The sequence below is a fragment of the Abrus precatorius genome, unplaced genomic scaffold (genome assembly GCF_003935025.1).
Source record: "Abrus precatorius isolate BTA unplaced genomic scaffold, Abrus_2018 Scaffold8, whole genome shotgun sequence".
Taxonomy (NCBI): Eukaryota; Viridiplantae; Streptophyta; class Magnoliopsida; order Fabales; family Fabaceae; genus Abrus; species Abrus precatorius.
In genome coordinates this window covers 24,101,543-24,119,718 of record NW_020874428.1, presented here as the reverse complement: position 1 = coordinate 24,119,718, position 18,176 = coordinate 24,101,543, and the positions used below count along the sequence as shown (strand labels likewise).

General features: G+C 31.3%; 3 protein-coding genes across 5 annotated transcripts; all 3 read left to right on the top strand.

Moving 5' to 3' along the window:
- Positions 1–5,834: 5,834 nt before the first annotated feature.
- Positions 5,835–10,065, top strand: LOC113846698 (probable inactive receptor-like protein kinase At3g56050). 2 transcript variants are annotated; one of them, XM_027475240.1, is made up of 9 exons: positions 5,893–5,987; positions 6,072–6,364; positions 6,657–6,728; positions 6,840–6,983; positions 7,080–7,220; positions 7,371–7,762; positions 8,335–8,525; positions 8,625–8,757; positions 9,140–10,065. In XM_027475240.1, exons 2-9 carry the CDS (start codon positions 6,111–6,113, stop codon positions 9,742–9,744), a joined length of 1,932 nt encoding a protein of 643 aa, XP_027331041.1. In that variant the 5' UTR covers positions 5,893–5,987; positions 6,072–6,110; the 3' UTR covers positions 9,745–10,065. The 2 variants fall into 2 exon arrangements, with proteins under 2 accessions (XP_027331040.1, XP_027331041.1); XM_027475239.1 differs by having other exon boundaries at positions 5,835–6,364.
- On the top strand, positions 9,879–11,391 carry LOC113874498 (non-classical arabinogalactan protein 30-like). The gene has a single exon (XM_027512719.1). It carries the CDS (start codon positions 10,867–10,869, stop codon positions 11,389–11,391), a length of 525 nt encoding a protein of 174 aa, XP_027368520.1. The 5' UTR covers positions 9,879–10,866.
- A 709-nt stretch (positions 11,392–12,100) lies between these two features.
- On the top strand, positions 12,101–17,776 carry LOC113846834 (sorting and assembly machinery component 50 homolog B-like). 2 transcript variants are annotated; one of them, XM_027475514.1, is made up of 6 exons: positions 12,177–12,817; positions 13,752–14,237; positions 16,043–16,555; positions 17,055–17,113; positions 17,254–17,399; positions 17,472–17,776. In XM_027475514.1, exons 1-6 carry the CDS (start codon positions 12,293–12,295, stop codon positions 17,519–17,521), a joined length of 1,779 nt encoding a protein of 592 aa, XP_027331315.1. In that variant the 5' UTR covers positions 12,177–12,292; the 3' UTR covers positions 17,522–17,776. The 2 variants fall into 2 exon arrangements, with proteins under 2 accessions (XP_027331317.1, XP_027331315.1); XM_027475516.1 differs by having other exon boundaries at positions 12,101–12,817; positions 17,055–17,769.
- The last annotated feature ends 400 nt before the right edge of the window (positions 17,777–18,176 follow it).

Below are 18,176 nucleotides of genomic sequence, written 5' to 3'. Positions count from 1 at the left end.
TAAACGGCTGGAACATAATTGCTTCTGAGTAGAAAAAAAATCATATATTTTTTCTGTTTGTATATATGCATATTACGCACCGCTTTTGATTTTCATAACGAAGTGAGGAAGGAACCACAGTATATTGCAATAGAATAGGATACAGACATTAACATGTATTGTTTATCTCACTTTGCTCATGGCTTGATGGAAACAACGTAGTGTGAAGTTTAAACGCAGGCTTTGGTCAACCTTTTTGAACGCTTCAACAGAATGTGCAAATTAAACAATATGATAAGGTTAGTGTTTTTTAAGTGGATTTTTTTTAATGTACATAGTTTCAACTTAAGACTTTTCATAATAAAAATTCAGCATGTGTCACTTAAATCAATCACTTTTTAATATTTTTATTTATATTTTAATAAAATATTTCAGTAAATTATTATTTAGATTTGTTAAAAATACTAAAGGAGTAGCTTTTTACTATACTCTTTCTAGAAAATAAGTATAAGAATATTATCATATTATGCATAATATAGTGATTTAAATTAATCGTTCTACAATTTTATCTTTTATTTTTTAAAATGTGTTTTACAATATTGATTTAATTATGTTTTTATCCTTAAAATAATTACACTTTTTATATTTAGTTTTTTATAAAAAAAATTGTTCAAATTTAGTTCTTAATTTTTTAAACTTATCAGAAAACATAAAAGTTAAATAACAAAAATTCAACTCATCACTCTAACATTATTTACTTATTTTTATTATTTTGTTCTTTAAAAGTTAATATTTATACCTCCCTTCTTATCTCTTTCCCTTTTCTTCTTGCTTTTGTAACATGGAAACTATTTTTCTTTCTCCATTGAAAACTCCATCATCACTCCAAGGGTGCTAAAGTTGAGAAGGAACTCGACCAATAAAAAAACAATAACACTCTCAAGCTTCTTTTATAGATTCTAACCTTGAAATCTTTTTACTTCATTTCCTTTTTCAGCTCTTCCACCACCTCTCCCTCAGGCAGCGATGTCACACCACTGCCACCACCATCATTCTTTCCACCCTTTCTCCTCTTACTGATGTCTTCACATCGTTGGAATCTCTCCTTCAATATTGGCGAGATTTGTCATCACCACTGCCATGTTAGCAATCTTCATATTTCTAGTATTCTACAAATATGCACTTCTTGCAACCTCTTCATAAACGACACTAGTTCAAACATTTCTTCCATTAAAGTCTTTATCTACTTCACCTTCAAAGCCTTGAATCTTACCATTTTTTCTTCCTCAAATTTGTTGCTCTCCTTTTCATAATTGTTGGGGTTGACAAAGTCACTATTCACTGTTAGAATTTGTATGCATGTGAACGAGATCAATATTATTCAAAACGGTTCCTTGTGCATGAAGAATGCTAATGTAGAGACAAAGCTTAACAATGTTTTGGGGTTTGATGGAGGAAGAGGGTGACTAGTATTTGAGGGACATTTTTTAAATAACATAAATATTTCTAAGGACTTTTTAATATTGATTTTTAAATAATAAAATATTAAAAATAATTATAAAATACATGTGATAAAACAGTGATAGTGATGAATTGATTTTTTATTATCTAGTTTATCATTTAAAAAATTTTAATTAACCGTAAGGATCCATTTTTAATGTGTTTAAAATATTAGAGATTAAATCTTAACAAATTTTTTATATAAAAACTAAATTCACGTAGTACAGATTTTTTAGAATAAAAAAAATAATTAAGCATACAATATTTCATGAAACGTTGAATTGAGTCAAATTGAAACAATTTAAAGTATAATTGAGCTAAAGCCCAGTATAAATATGTTTAATTTAAATAAATTTTGAGCAACCTTGTTATAAAAATGCTCCTGATTAAGTGCTTATATACATGCGATTTGAAACGAAATTCACTCAATAGATTTTTTTTTGTTTGACAATAAAACATTAGAGAATTTTATATACTTATATTACACAAAGAAATGTGTAAATTCTGCTTGACCAATTAAACAAAGTTAAGTTGTGCATATTTAAAAGAGTGTTTGACCCACACAAACGTGCTTCCTTAATCTATAATTCCCCTTAATACTTGTTATTTATACTTTTTAGATTGTTAAAAAATTTCAACTCTAAATGAAATCGTGTGTGTTTAGACACGTTAATTAAAGGAAACAAATGTTACAAAAGAAAGAAAAAACCAATGCTGTCTTAATCAATTTTTGATGACATATTACTGAAATGACACATAAGTAACCCTCATCTAAACGATATCGAAATAAATTTTTTATTTTATATTTTACTTTGTTTTAAAATATATATTAAATTACTTATTTACATATCGTGCATAAATTATTCATAATTTTTAAACTAAATTTTAACTATATCGTTTTAAGATGTATCTGGGATATTCTATGGCTTAAAATATATTTTATGTTTTTATACATGTAATATTTTTTTTTTAAAAAAAATAGTCTTCCAAATTTTAATTTTTTTAAAATCAATTTTTATTTTATTTTATGATAATATGATATATTTCTAATTATTTTAAAATATTATTTTTAAAATATTAAAAATTTGTAAACTAAAATTTAATTAAATTTATGAATATAAAAAATATATAAAATTTATATAAAATAAGCCACTAATAAAAGTAAAAATTATTTATTATACATTTATAACGTTGATATAATAAATATTTGTTATTTAAAATTATTTAATTTCAACTTTTAACAAAACTCAAAATATGTTATATATTATATATTTTATTTATTAGCCGCTTATGCCGAGAGAGTTTGAGGAAATCAATGTCCAAGAATGATGATGTGTCAACATCTATGTACAGAGTAGTTCTTTTGTCATAGTCAAGAGCGAGGTCAGTGATTTAACTTTCTAAGCAAAGGGTGTTCTGACCCTATTATAACATCAACATCCCCAAACCAAAGTCATGAGAAAGCATTTTTTTCCCCAAAATTCAACGGTCACGTCTGCTAGTAAGCACCAATTATTCAAATTAGTATCTCCACATTTATGCTCACTTTACAAAAATTCTACACATAAACTTAAGAGATTAACCAATTGTTTATATTCAACTGACAATTTGGACACAAAAAAATTAAAGCAACTCTCGAAGAAAATATGCTTACCTTAATGCGCAGCCTTTGTTTTTTTCCCATTACTTTTTTAATCACAAATGTAGGTAGATACATAGAATTTGCTGTAAAGCTAGAAAAGAAAAATATGATATTGCAAGAGGAAGAAGAGAAGACCATGTCAAATTTATCAAATTTGAACAAGTAAAATAATCCAACTTGTTCCATCAGGCACGACCCAAATTGTATTCTCATTCCCCATGTCATATGGCAGGTTGTAATTGCAAGTTAGTTTGCAACCCAATTGCATATCAAGAACATGCAACTGAATTACATTTATAATAACATGGATTAATGTAAATTTTGAAGAAAAATAATACTATAATTTATTGTGAATGATAAGTCTATACATTATGTTACAAGTTTAGGGTATGTAGTGTGTTTTTATATTTTAATTTAGATTAAAAATTATATAAAAGACACTTTAAAAAACTGCAATTAAATCTTATTATTAATTTTATAGCATAAATTATCTATAAGTAATAAGAATTTATCAATAACTTAATTAAACGATTTATTTAAATATATCTTTTTTATGTCTTGTTTAAATATATCCTTAGGAACAAGTATAAATTCTTTCAATAATAATAAAAAAAGATGTATATTTAACATTTTGTTTTTAAGTTCACAATGTGGCACAAAGGTCTTTTAACAATTCTACGATAAAGACAAACAAATACACGATGTTTTGATGTTCTAGTCGTCAAGCTAAGTCAAGTCACCAGAGCATATGAGCCATTCGTTAGAAAAATCTGTCATTTTGGATACATAATTTAATTAAAATTTTATTTAATAATTTTTAAACAATAACTTATGCTATAAATTTATTTATAAAATTTATTAAAATAAAAAAATATTTTATTTTGATAAATTATACTAAAGAGATTATTAAAATAAATATTAAAATCATAAGATATCTTCGTGAGCTATTTTTTCTCTTCTAAACGGATTTCCTTCTCAGATACATACTTTTCCTTTTAAAAGAATATATACTTGTATCTGTATAATTTTTTAATTTATCTTTTAAAATTGAAATTAAACAGATACTAAGTAAAAAATTACTACAAAAAATATGTATCTGCTGAATTATAAAAAAAATGTACATCAAAATAAAATTTTAATTTTAACAAATAAACAGCACTTACAATACTCATAAAACAACACTTAAAATTTCTGCTTCATCCATCCAATCGTTTTCTGAATTCATTACACAACGCTATCGTTTTCCCCTTCTCTGTCACCACTCAGCAGTCAGCACCAGACTTCTGCAATAACTGCTGTTTTATTTAAGACTCATGTTACTTGTACACAAGGTTTTCTGCGGACGAGAAGTGCTACTATAACATTCTTTATGGTCAATTTATTTTACAAGAAAATTATTTATTTTTTCAAAATAAATTAATTATTATAATATATTAAAATGTATATTTCAAAAACCGTGTTTATTAACATTCTTTTTTATAAACTCTTTTTAGATTCATTGTTTAAATAATTATAGCTATTTCCCCCTAAATTATGAGTACTTTATATAAGAAATTATTTTGTTTGAATTGAATATGATTATTATAAATTATAAAATTATCTCTTTAAATATTTAATCAAGTTATATTTTTATTTTTATGATGAGAAAATTAAAAAAAATTCATTTTGGTGTGTAGAATACAAGGAAGACTAAAAATTAACAAAGTTACATTTTAAAATTAATTTATTTATTTCATTTTAATAATTTTTTTATATTTTAATTAAAAATCAAAATATCATTTTCATAAAAAAAAATTAAGACGAACATAAGATCTCTTCTTCACAGTCAATACCAACTACTAATTTTAGCCAAAATTTATTATAAGATTTTAGAAGAGGTCTATAAATTTTTACTATAAAAGATCATGCAATTGGTATTAAAGAAAAAAAATGAACAATTTGTGAACCCCACTTACTGAATGTATTTAGTGAAAAAATTGATCAAATCGACCAAAATTATCTCACACCGTTTTTACATATTTTTCTGTTATTAATTTTTTTTTTATATTAATTACACAATACAGAGTTCATATCAACTTACAAATATCCTTATATCATACAGGTGTTTATGATTACAAGCAAAATATGAAAATTATATAAATTTTTTAAAAATATTTTTTATTAATAATAAAAAGTATAAATAAAAAATTTAATTTAGTACATTATTTATGTAACATTTTATACGTTATCAATTAACAAAAATATATCATGAATATATATATTAATGAAAAATTTATTTATTTTTATTAACATGACAATTTATGATTGAATGGCAGCCTAAAAATGTTTTCCACTGCTAATATATTTAAAATATAATAATATAAACATCTAAATCCTTTTTAAAAAAATATATTCACTTGATATAATATTAATTATATAAATTTTCTTAAATACTATATTATACTTATATTAATTAAAAATATGTATTACTTAAAATATTTTAAAAAATATTTTTTTGTTAAATAGTTAACTAAATTAATTAGTATAAAAATCAATAAATTTAAAAAATCATTTTTTGTCACATCAGCCTTTTTATTCTACATTTTCTTCCTTTTTGTTTTCTTAAATTATAATTATTTTGAAAAAAAAAATAGTTGTGTAAATGGCATTTCTCTTTTCCCAAAGCTGATAATAATGCATTAGAAAAGTTGTGTCAATGCATGGTTACCCTTCCACCGGTTACTATTATGACTTGTGAACTCAGCAACGCGTTTTTAAACCTTGCGGGTCCATACACCAATTTGAGTTGCAGGGGTCAGACCATGTTAGAAGAAGAAGCGGTCCATGGTTTGGTTTAGATATCACACCTTCTGCTCCATTTCTTTAGGTTGTCCTTTTCATCAATTACGTTATCAACGTTGTTTCCTTGGGATTAAACTCTGTCCAAACTATGTTTCTTGCAAAAAAAAAGATGGCTTCTGAATAGTGTTTACGTTGACAAACAACAAGAATGAGCAAGAACAGGAAACTCATTCGGTTCAGCAATCTTTGTGGGCTTTCGCGCTTTCTGGTGGTGTTCTTGTTGTTTCACAACTTGGGTTTGTGCTGTTCTTTAAATGATGAAGGTCATGTTCTTTTGAAGTTGAGGCAGAGAATAGTGAGTGACCCTTTTGGTGCTTTGTCAAATTGGATTGACGATGAAGCAGTTCTTGACCCTTGTAATTGGTTCGGAGTTGAATGCTTAGATGGAAGAGTTGTGGTCTTGTAAGTACTGATTCTTTCTGTTATCTTTTTCTCTCTCTTTATTTGTCATCAAATGAGACATCCAAGTTGTGAAAGTTTCCTTTATTTTCTCTTGGCAAAATCTTATGCTCACTTTGCTCTTTAGATTGTCATAGTAATTTAACTTGTAACTCAGAAGTTATCAACTACACTGACAGTGGCAGTTATGATAATAGTTTTGGAACATTAGTCTCTTATATTAAATTAAATTACTAGTGTTCATATTGTTAAATTTGAGAGATTTTTAATCAACAAAAAAATTTCCTTCGATCAGGAATTTGAAAGATCTCTGCCTTAAAGGAACTCTGGCACCTGAGATTATGAACCTGGTACACATAAAGTCTATGTAAGTAATTATTTGTTACTTAGTTGCATTGTCTCCGACTATCATAGTTCCTTCCTTAATGATTTCTATTTTCGCCTTCATTCTAATAACATTATGATGAATACGCTGCAGTATTTTGAGGAACAACTCATTCTTTGGGACCATACCTGAAGGATTTGTTGATTTGCAAGAATTGGAGATTTTGGATTTGGGATACAACAACTTCAGTGGACATCTACCTGCTGATCTTGGGAGTAATATCTCACTAGCAATCCTGTAGGATAATACTCTTAGGACAGTTATTTTCTTTTCTTTTTCTAGAAGAAAAAAAAGAACTTTTGCCTCTATGTACTTTGTTTATTCTTATTGCAGTTTGCTAGACAACAATGAGTTTCTTGTTGGTTTCTCTCCCGAAATCAATGAACTGAAGATGCTTTCTGAATGTCAAGTGGATGAAAACCATCTAACTAATGCTGCTAAAATGCCAGTTTGTGCAGAAAAATCCAACACATGGTATGTTAATAATCTGGATTTATATTTATATGTGATTTCATGTACTAACATTTGAGCATTTTGTAGTCTATGTTGTGCCTATTTTATGCTAGTATAGGTTAATCTTTCTGATTTCTTTTTTCTATTTTTATATTTTTCTCATTTTTGAAGGCATATTGGTCAAAGAAAAGGTTCTCGGGGCCTACTAGAAAACAATATACAATATCGTCGTTCTCACGAAGACCCTCGTAATCGTGAGGCTAATTCCCCTCTTACGAGCCCTTCTCCTGCTGCTTCCCCATCACCACAAGTTCAGAATTCAATTCCTCCTAAGGAAAATGCTTTTCATTCTCCTCCTTCTCTGTCTACACCAGGCTTTGAACCACTATCTAAAAGCACCTCCTCAAGAAATCATCGAGTCCCTATTTTTGTTGGAGTTATTGGTGCTGTATTACTTCTTATTACTTGCATTGGAATATATCTTTGGAAAACCGACAAGGTTGCTAATGTCAGACCTTGGGCCACGGGACTAAGTGGACAGCTTCAGAAGGCCTTTGTGACTGGTAAATCCAACATTTTATTTCCCGTATTTGGAAGAGCATATAAATAGCTTACGAAAATAGTTTATGATTTCTTGTAACTCTTTTTTTGCTTATTTTAATTAGCTTCTTAGTATAACTTTTGAACTTATTATAATCAAATTTATAACATAGACATTCATGTAAAACAGTAAAAGGATTTTCTTAATAAGCAGCCGTTAATTTACATTTGCATACTGGGCGATTTAGATTCTCTCTTGTTCTTGAATGATAAAATGTAAGGGGAAAACACAACTTTATCGTGCAAGGACTTGCATTGTTCATTACAAGGTCTAGTAGTTATCTTAAAAAATTTATGTCTGTTTTTCTAGACCATGACTTTTTATCAAGATACTAGATATAAATCCCATACTCCATACTGACTCAGATTCCTGAAACATGACAAACAATAGGAATTTATTTAACTTGTTTTCATTGGGTCCTTTGGTCATCCAATTGGTGGCTTTGAATGACTGCATTCCCATGTCTTTATGCTATGTTTCTAATGTTCATATATATGTTTTATGTACATGCATGACAGAGTTTTACATTTTCAGGTGTGCCAAAGCTAAAGAAATCAGACCTTGACGCAGCATGTGAAGATTTTAGTAATGTAATTGGCACTTCACCCATTGGTGCACTGTACAAAGGAACTTTGTCTAGTGGTGTGGAAATAGCTGTAGCTTCTATTCCGAAGACATCATCTAAGAATTGGTCGAAGACTTTAGAAGCCCAATTTAGAAAGAAGGTATCAATTATCATAACAAGCAAGACAAACAAAAATAACTGTAGATTTGCAATTTAATCGCTTTAATTATAGCTAACTTTTTAACCATGATGGTTTCAGGTAGATACATTGTCGAAAGTGAACCACAAGAATTTTATCAATCTTATTGGATATTGTGAAGAAGAGGAGCCTTTCACCAGAATGTTAGTTTTTGAATATGCCCCAAATGGAACACTATTTGAGCATTTACACAGTGAGTACCTATCACCAATTAGGATTTGAATTTCGTTTCCACGTGAAATTGCCATAACCTATCTCTTTAGGAAACAAGAATTCTATTTTTGAAGGATTTGAGTTTTTTGGCCTGTCTAAAAGGGTTGATGGATAAGTTATGAAAATAACTTATGACCCTCATAAGCTATTTTTAACTTATTTTAAGAAATTTCTTGATATAACTTATTAAAATAAGCTGTACTTAGTTTAACCTACCAAATAGATTTTATGATTAAATGTATGACATAAGTCATCATTTTAAAAGAGCTTATTGAATAAGTGGTTAACTAAGCATTTATCCAAATGCACCTTTTATTAGGTTGGGAAATGGCTGATGTATTTGATCTTCTTGTGAATTTCAGTAAAAGAAGCTGAGCACTTGGATTGGGGAACAAGACTTAGAGTTGCAATGGGTATGGCTTATTGCCTGCAACATATGCACCAGTTGGACCCTCCTAGTGTCCTTATCAAGCTGAATTCATCAACTGTTTACCTGACTGATGACTATGCTGCCAAAATCTCAGATTTGAGTTTCCCTACTGAAATAACTTCTTCAGCTGAGACTAAAACTGGTGACAGAAAACACATTAACACACCAATAGCAAGTCCAGAAAGTAATGTGTATAGCTTTGGTGTTTTATTATTTGAAATGATTACTGGTCGTCTCCCTTATACAGTGGAAGAAGGAGATTCACGTGAAAACTGGGCATCACACTATTTGCAAGGAGACCAACCCATCAAAGAAATCGTGGATCCAATTCTAGCATCTTACCAAGAAGATCAACTTGAACAACTTGTTGCACTGATTAAATCTTGTGTTCAACCTGATCCAGAGCAGAGGCCAAAAATGAAAGATGTCAGTGAGAGGTTGAGAGAGATAACAAAAATAACAGCTGAATCTGCATTTCCAAAACTTTCTCCACTTTGGTGGGCAGAGCTTGAGATTTCTTCAGCAGAAGCACGCTGAAATCAGTGAAGCAGATTGTAATTAGTTTAAAGTCTGAGAGCTTTTAAGCATTGTGATCCTTTTTTCTTAGGTGAAGGCACAAAAAAGTTCTCATCTCCTGTATCTATTATAGGACATGATGGCAAATGACATGTGGGAGACCAAAAAGCGTGGTGAAGTGCTTTTTCGTGCCTCGTTTGTTTGTAGCTTATGGAATTGCACCTAGATAATAGCTTTTGTATATCAGTTAATTTCAAGTCAGAATCAATGTATGTGGTGAATCAAGAGAGTATGCTATTCGCCTATTCCAACTCTTCTTTCAACGGACCATAATTTTTGCCGACCAAACTAATAGTTTAACAACCATACTCTTCCTCACGTTCATTGATCAAAACTATTAACTATTAACAAGGGTGTCATCCAACTCTCACGTTCATTTAACTTGAGGTTGACATTCACAAGAGAAAAAAAAAATTATTAAAAAACTAAGCCTAACTCATTCTTAAAAGTTTGCTCATAAGAAGAGAGTTGTTCAACTTTTATAAGGAATACTGTGGCTCTATTTTTTTAACATACTTCTTTAATATGTAGAATTGGATATTTTGTACATTAAGTTTGCATAAATAAACATTTGTGGGTAGCTAGCATTCAAATTGCATAGATTCTAATACCACGTTACAAAATTAAATTTAACTCACTCTTAAAAATTAGCTTATTGAAAGAAGGTTGTCTAACCCTTATAAAAAATAGTCTGACTCTGTTCCTAACTTATACATATAAAACAACTAAAATTTACAGCACAGCAGGTTGTTTGAGATGTTATAAACTTTCTATATTTGAGACATTCATAGGAATATAAATTGCTTTGACACGGTAGTACTTAAAATATCTTTTTTACAATATGTTTTCCTAAGAAATTTTTTATGTATAAATAATTTGGAAACATATTTATTGTGACAGGTGGCCTTCACGTAGATACATGAAGAATGCAATTTATTGGTGCTTGGCAAAGCATGGTGGAGAGCACGTTGAACTACATCATCATTTATCAACAAGCTATATAGATATATCAAATGCTCTTCAATTGGTATAACTAAGCTTTTGTATTTGAAAATCTTTCTAGTTCCGTTCCACCTCTTGGAAATGGGTGGCAATACCTTCATTCTCTGTGTCTTGCTTCTTGTGGTTGGTGTTCCTTACATAGAAGCTGGTGAAGTTACTTCAAAAGCAACAGAGAAGAAAATAGAAGTGGTGGTGGAAGCCATGTTGTACTGCCAGAGATGTGACAACTTTGGAACATGGTCTTTGAGTGGAGCCAAGCCTATTCCTTCAGCAAAAGTAAGTGTTACATGCAAAAACCATAAAGGTCAAGTGAGCTACTATAAGGTCTTTGAGACAGACCAAAACGGTTACCTATATGCTCAACTTGAAGGGTTCAAGATGCAGCATTATATATTGGATCATCCACTCCACTCTTGCTATGTAAAGCCAGTGTGGTCTCCTCTTGAAAGTTGTAACCTTTTGTCGAATGTCAACTATGCTCTCAATGGGGCTCCACTTCGTTATGAAAACAAGAGATTGCATGCAAGCAATTACGAGGCTGTTATCTACGCTGCGGGACCCTTGGCTTTCCGTCCTTCTGATTGCTCGCAAACTACTATTCATTAGTGTGCCACATCTATCCTTAATCAAGCTTTGAGATGCATCTAATCATTATTTTTTGTGCCTTAAATTTGTGTTGATGATTTTGTATTCAGTATGAAATCGTTTCTTTTTAGCTTTTTTTCCTCAATAAACTAAAATTGCTATAATCCCCCCCCCCCCCCCCCCGGTATTAAAAAATAAAATTGCTATGTTACTGCATTTTTTCTTTTTTGTTTTCTTTTTTAATATTTGGTAAGAACATATGTTTGTACAAGTCAAAGAAGATGTTAAAACAACAACCTTTATATTTTATACATACTTTCTCTTAATGTATATTTATCCCTGCTTTCTTGTTTATTTCTATTTTTATAACATTTTTATTGATTATTATTATTTCTATTACTTTGTTCTATCCGCATTTGTTTTTGAGTATCACATGCAAAAACAGACAAAGGTCAAGAAGAAGCCCATGAATTGTTTATCAGGCCATGGTTTCTTGATAGTGTGAGCCCAGTAAAGGTAGGACCAGTACATCCCTTGATGGTGTCAGACGCAGAGCCCAAAGTCCACAGTTGACCAAGAAAACAATTCCCGCACCCAAACATAAGAATTTTACAAATTAAAAAATTACAAACTGTTTTTAAAATGTTAGTTTAAACTAAAGCCGAATACATATTAAAGACAAAAAAAAAAAAAATTTATATGAAATTATTTTTTTGTCTAAATAAAAATTATAATGGTTCATAAAAAAAAAAAAAAGAAGATGAAGAAAAATGAAAAGAAAAAGAAAAGATTACCAACTACAATATACCTGCACTGCATCGCCGTCTCTCACAAAGCGTGTCTGAACTGAACCATTTTTACTCCCACACTCAATCTCTCTCTCTTATCGCAAGAAACACAACACAAAAACTCCCTCTGATAAATGGCTAACACGGAAGATCCCAACCCTAACAATGCCACTCAACGCTCCATAAACACCAATGGCGATGCGGAACTCGACGACGAAGATGACGATGACATCGACGACGACGACGAAGAAGAAGACAACGACGACGTCGTTCGGGAATCGAATCGTCGAATTCCCCAATCTGCAGAGTCCAAGTGGCGGGAACAGCGTTTCAAGGTGGAAACCCTGTCCCGGCGGTTGTCGTCGGAGTTGGTTCCTATCCGAGTCCACGACGTGTTTATTAACGGCAACACGAAGACGAAGGATTGGGTGATTGAGGCGGAACTCAAGGGCATCGAAAACGCCACTAGCATGCAGGAGCTTATGCAAGCTTCGCAAATCGCCATTGCGAGGCTTCAGGGGCTCGAAATCTTCGATTCCTGCAAGGTTAGGCTTGAGTCTGGTCCCCGAGAGCTCCCTAACACTGCCAATGTCATCGTCGACGTTGTAGAGACCGATAGCAAAGTTTCCGGCGAATGCGGCGTTTATACCAAACCCTCCGTGAGTGCACATATTTGCTCTCTTTTTTTCATTTTTCCTAATACGATGAGTCAAAGTGAGACTTGTTACTATGATTTTAGGCGTTGCATTATGTAGAATTGCAAATAGATGAGCCTATAAGAGTGAGAAATGAGATAACTCATCTTGATTATTCAATCTTACATAGATAGTCAGGCTAAGATTTAAGGGAAATGTATTTTTGAATCACCAAATGGGACACCTAAAGGTGTCTCCATTGTAAGTGGGATGTATTTTTGAAATGCATGTATATAGAAAAGATAAAAAATTATAATTATCAATCTCGAATACCAACAGCCAAAAATGCTATAGAAGGATATAGCGTACAGTGGAATGACTACTATTTAAAAAATTTATATACAAATTAAATAATTTATACTATATTATAAGTGCTCAAAAATAAATTTATAAATCCATAACATATTCATAATTAAAAATAAAAAAGTCACAGCTCTTAAGCAAAACATGCAAGTTCAAATTTTGTCATGGCTTATGGCTGCTCCACTCCACTCCACTATTCTGCTATAGCGATGCTCCGCCACTGATAACTACTTAAAAATACGTGAAAGATATAAACAATAACGGTTTCTCTAATGTTTGTTTAAGAGCATATGTTCAAAAATCAATAAATAGTAAGTTTTAATTGAAAATTGTAGTATTTAATGTAATCAATACATTGTATCTTGTAGTATCTTGTGATTTCAAATAAAAACTTATTATATGTACATTAAGTGTGTTGTTAGAAACATGTTAGAAAAACCAAAACAATAATATACATTGTTACATAGTATATCAATTTTTACTGGTACAAATAACGAAACTCTCATATATACTTTTTCTCTTAGGTCTGGGGTGTGAATGCAGGATATGGGAATCTAATTTTTTTTTTTCTGTGGAAATTATGTGATTCTTGTAGACTAGTTCTTGGACTACTGAAGGTACTCTTAAGTATAAAAATTTGTTGGGTTATGGTGATCTCTGGGATGCTTCCTTGGCTTATGGTGCCAACCAAGCAACAGAGGTGAGTGTAGGGGTGTATGCTCCGCGACTTAAAGGGTTATTAACTCCTATTGTGGCACGAATGTCCATGCTTTCCCAAGATTGGCAAGATTCTTCCTCATACAAAGAGCGGTTGCTGGGTGTGTCTCTTGGCTTAGTCTCTACAAAGCACCATGACTTAGCATACACTCTTGGATGGCGTACCTTAACAGATCCATCCCGAATGTCATCCAGGTCTATAAGAAGGCAGCTTGGGCACAGTTTAGTGTCATCTCTGAAGTATACATTTAAAATTGACAGGAGAAATTCACCTATTAGACCAACAAAAGGATATGCTTTTCTCTCCACCACTCACTTTGGTGGCCTTACACCAGATCACCGGAGCTCGCGGTTTCTGCGTCAGGTGTGATTAAATCCTTTTATTGCCCTTCTATTAATCTGTTACTCTGCAATTTTATGTGTAAAGCATAAAACATAATTGCCTTTCTATTGAATGATATTGATGTAAGAATTATTGAATTAATTTTGAAAGTAGCTAGAATTTCCAAATTGGTGCAGATGAGAAATTTTAAAATGATTTGGTGGAATTAATAAGCAAAACATTATATAACTTTAGATCTTTTGCATTAATGCGTCATTTCCTTTGTCTGAGATGACCTGTTTCATTAGAAGAGAAGCTGTGCATTTGGGTGAGCTTAAAAAAAAAAAGCAGTAGTTTTATGATATAGCTTTCTTTTAGAAGCTATTTTTTCGATTATAGGAAAAGAACTAAAATTACTTCTTCTTTTTTTGTAGTTTTTGTATTTTTTATATCTAAAATTATAAAAAGAAATATTTTATTAAAAATTACTTTTTATTTAAAAAAGGCATAAATAAATGACCTCGTATTTGTCATTTGTTATCATGTTGACATCATGCAGTTTATATTTTTGTTGGTTGTAAAGATTGAGTGGCTACTTGTTACTTTTCCTTGGATCAATGCTCATATGAATGATCTATTTAGTTATTTTTCATTTTCATAAAATTCTTGGTACTAGAACTTGATTAGTTGCTTATTAGTGAGTGTGAGATTTTGGGACAATTTTCCATGGAAGGCTTTCAGTCTTTCACAAGCATGAGGTTTGAGGAACAATTTACCATTCGCAGCCCATTCTGCATGATTTGGATGCAAATTGCTATTTAATAATTTAAGGTTTGGCAAATCAGTTCTACGTGATTTTTGTTTCCTGATTTAAAACATTGCCATATATGTGCATGATCATGGAGGTGCATGTGAGATTAGGCTATAATTGAAGACACTCAGCCAAGACAAACCTTGATGACTGAAAGAAGTATTACCTTTTCAACATTAACTTGGAACAGCCAAACAATTTTTTCATCAGGTTGACTCTTTCTAGAAGGTAGTAGGTTCCATGTGGGGAAGTATGATATCTGTTATGGTAATGAAGCCATACCATGAATGTGTTTTAGTTAAAAAATAGTTCCCTCGTTCCATTTCCAGTGTTCCTTGGATAATGCTAGCAAATTCAATTTTTGTCAGGCAGATTTGTCTTTTCTGTAAAGGTAAATCCTATTGATTGAATTTTGCTGCTATTATAATTAATTGAGACCGTGGGTAAAATAATGAAGAATAGAAACAGGAAATATGGAAAGAAATAATCAAACCACCTCAAAATAGATTATTTTATGTCATGTGTTACTGGCCATCAGTATAACTAGCATTTGGTAACTGTTTCTTCTCTTCTTCCACTTGTTTTTTTTAGTGGTTTCACAATATATTGAGTTTTTACCTTTATTTAGTTTTTCTTCCTTATGCTCTGCCTTTTTCTAATAGCTGTAACCTATGGTTTTAGCAAAAGCACAAGAGGAAAAAAATCATTTGGTGTAGGTTTTTTTTTTTGCATAATAGGCAACCTTGCTATTCTCTGAAGCAGGAAGTTAAGTCTGAGGAAACTCATTATAAATAGTTAGAAAGGAAGATAACTTCAATAACTCTATGTTTGCTGTTGTATCTGGCAATAGAATCAGAGTCACTAGATGCATGGCCTACTCTCTCTCTTTTCCCCTTGTTCTCTCTGTTCAGTATGGGAACCATAGTCACAGTAACACACTAACACATACATGTAACAATTGCTGTAAAAGTTCCTTTTGCATCTTATTTGAAATTTTTTTTTTTTACTTTGTTAACTCTTCCAAGTTTTAATGCAGGAGTTTGATGTACGCCTTGCTGTCCCTTTTGGGTTTTATAATACAGCAGTAAACCTTGGCATATCTGCTGGTGTTGTTTTTCCATGGGGGCATGGTTTCAAAACCAAGCCATCTCCCCTTCCAGAAAGGTTTTATTTGGGTGGTGATTTTTCTCCAGTTTGCACCCTAGGAGGACCAACAACATTATGGGGATTTAAAACTAGAGGATTAGGTCCTACTGAACCACGGAGGCAAGATAGAGAAGGATCTAATGATGACAATGGTGATTCCTCTGGATGGGACTTCATTGGAGGAGATCTCGCTGTTACTGCTTTTGCAGACCTCTCTTTCGATCTTCCAATTAGGTGGTTGAGGGAACATGGAATCCATGGGCATGTTTTTGCTGGTTCTGGGAATACTGCTAAATTAACACAGAATGAATATAAGCACTTCTCTCCTCAAAAGTTCGTAGAATCTTTTCGAACATCAGTGGGATGTGGAATTGTTATTCCTACTAGACTCTTCCGGCTAGAGGTCAGTTTCTGTTTTAATTTCTTTTTATTTTATTAAGAAACACGCCAAAGTAACCAAAAGTTGGGGGATGCGGGGTGTTTGGAGTGAAATGTCAATGATTGGCAAGATATCGAGGACTTTGGGTAACCTTGTGATATTTGGGCATTAAAAAATACGAAGGAATTAAAAGAAAATTACAGAACCTTTTAAGCTTGAAACCTTGTTTCTTGTATCGTTTTCCTCTTTTATTTTCTCTCGCTTATTTAGTTCTGAATTGGGAACTTAATCCTTGCTTTTGATATGGCTGCACGTATATCTGACCCAAGGTATGTATTTGTCTACACGGATATGTCTGCACTTAATTTAGGTGAACGGCCTGTTGAATTGATCCATTAGCATTGTTATTAGAAATAGTAAATCTCTTTTTAGCTGTGCCCCAGCCCTCGCTATTAGTTTGCTATTTATGTGTTTTGTATCAAATCCTTCTATGATTACTTCATCAACATAGTTCTTGTTTCAGGGTAATTACTTCTACGTACTCAGGAAGGATGAGCATGATCGTGGGAAGACTGGATTTAGGTTTAGCTTCTCAGCTCCTTCGTAGCAGCTGGGTTCTCAGCTGGATATTCTTTTCCTTTCTATGTAGTTCTTCAAGCATTAAACATTTTTGCTGTCTATCTCAGCATTGCATTTTCATTTTCTTCTTCCCTTAATTGCAGACAAAATAAGAGAGGGCATTGTTTTATTATATTCACAGCGATCTGGTTTTGGAGTGATATTATCCATTTGGGAATCAAATTCATAACATATCAGCCGATGCTCATTGCACTGCAAATGTGCATGAAATTCGAAAATCATGCACTACGTAAGGCATTACCCGTGAGAGTTCATTGCTTTTTTTTTTTTAGCCCGCTTGTATTTTGAACTATATACACAGCTCACTCTCTTTTTCTTGGGTCAACCACAGCTTCCTCTTGTATTGGTTGATAGTGATGGATCATCCACGTGGGGATTGCTGCGTATTGTGTGTGTATAATGTTTTATTTCTTTTGAAAGAGCATCAATCAGGCCCACAATATGCAGAAATTAGGGGACTAATGTGTCAAAATAAGGAAGCTGGTTTCGTGGTTGTTTGTTTAATCTTTAGAATTAATTTCTTACAATATGGCATACGTTTTATTATACAACTTGTAATTAAGATTTACTTCTAAAAATATTTCAATTAGATTTAGTAGTTCAAATTTAATTTTGTTTAGATTATTTTTTTATATAACTAAATAACTAAAAAAATATGTTTATAATGATAAGTGCAACCTCTTGCAATTCACAAGCATTTATTGAAATTTGAAAGCTATGTGAGGCCTAAACCAACGGTGGTTTGTTAAGGCGTCACATAATTTTATATCGAGGGGAAAGCATCTGGTGACCAAAACGGAAAAGTGAAAGCATCTATAAGTGCCAATAACTCCGAAACAACCTGAGATTGTGACTGATTTTAAACGACTTTGTTAAATTTAGCTGTTGAAAGATGAAAATAAATAGTTAGTAATAGTAAAAAAATATTTATTATATTTTTATAATTTTAATATAATAATTATATATTTTTTTAATAATTTTTTTATTTATAAATATTTAAACTTTA

Coding starts and splice junctions, on each gene's coding strand:
- LOC113846698 (XM_027475239.1), top strand. CDS start 6,111: ATGAGCAAGAACAGGAAACTCATTCGGTTCAGCAATCTTTGTGGGCTT. Junction 6,984..7,079: donor AATATCTCACTAGCAATCCT/GTAGGATAATAC, acceptor TTCTTATTGCAG/TTTGCTAGACAACAATGAGT. Junction 8,526..8,624: donor AAGCCCAATTTAGAAAGAAG/GTATCAATTATC, acceptor TGATGGTTTCAG/GTAGATACATTGTCGAAAGT.
- LOC113846834 (XM_027475514.1), top strand. CDS start 12,293: ATGGCTAACACGGAAGATCCCAACCCTAACAATGCCACTCAACGCTCC. Junction 14,238..16,042: donor GCTCGCGGTTTCTGCGTCAG/GTGTGATTAAAT, acceptor GTTTTAATGCAG/GAGTTTGATGTACGCCTTGC. Junction 17,400..17,471: donor ATTCGAAAATCATGCACTAC/GTAAGGCATTAC, acceptor CTATATACACAG/CTCACTCTCTTTTTCTTGGG.
- LOC113874498 (XM_027512719.1), top strand. CDS start 10,867: ATGGGTGGCAATACCTTCATTCTCTGTGTCTTGCTTCTTGTGGTTGGT.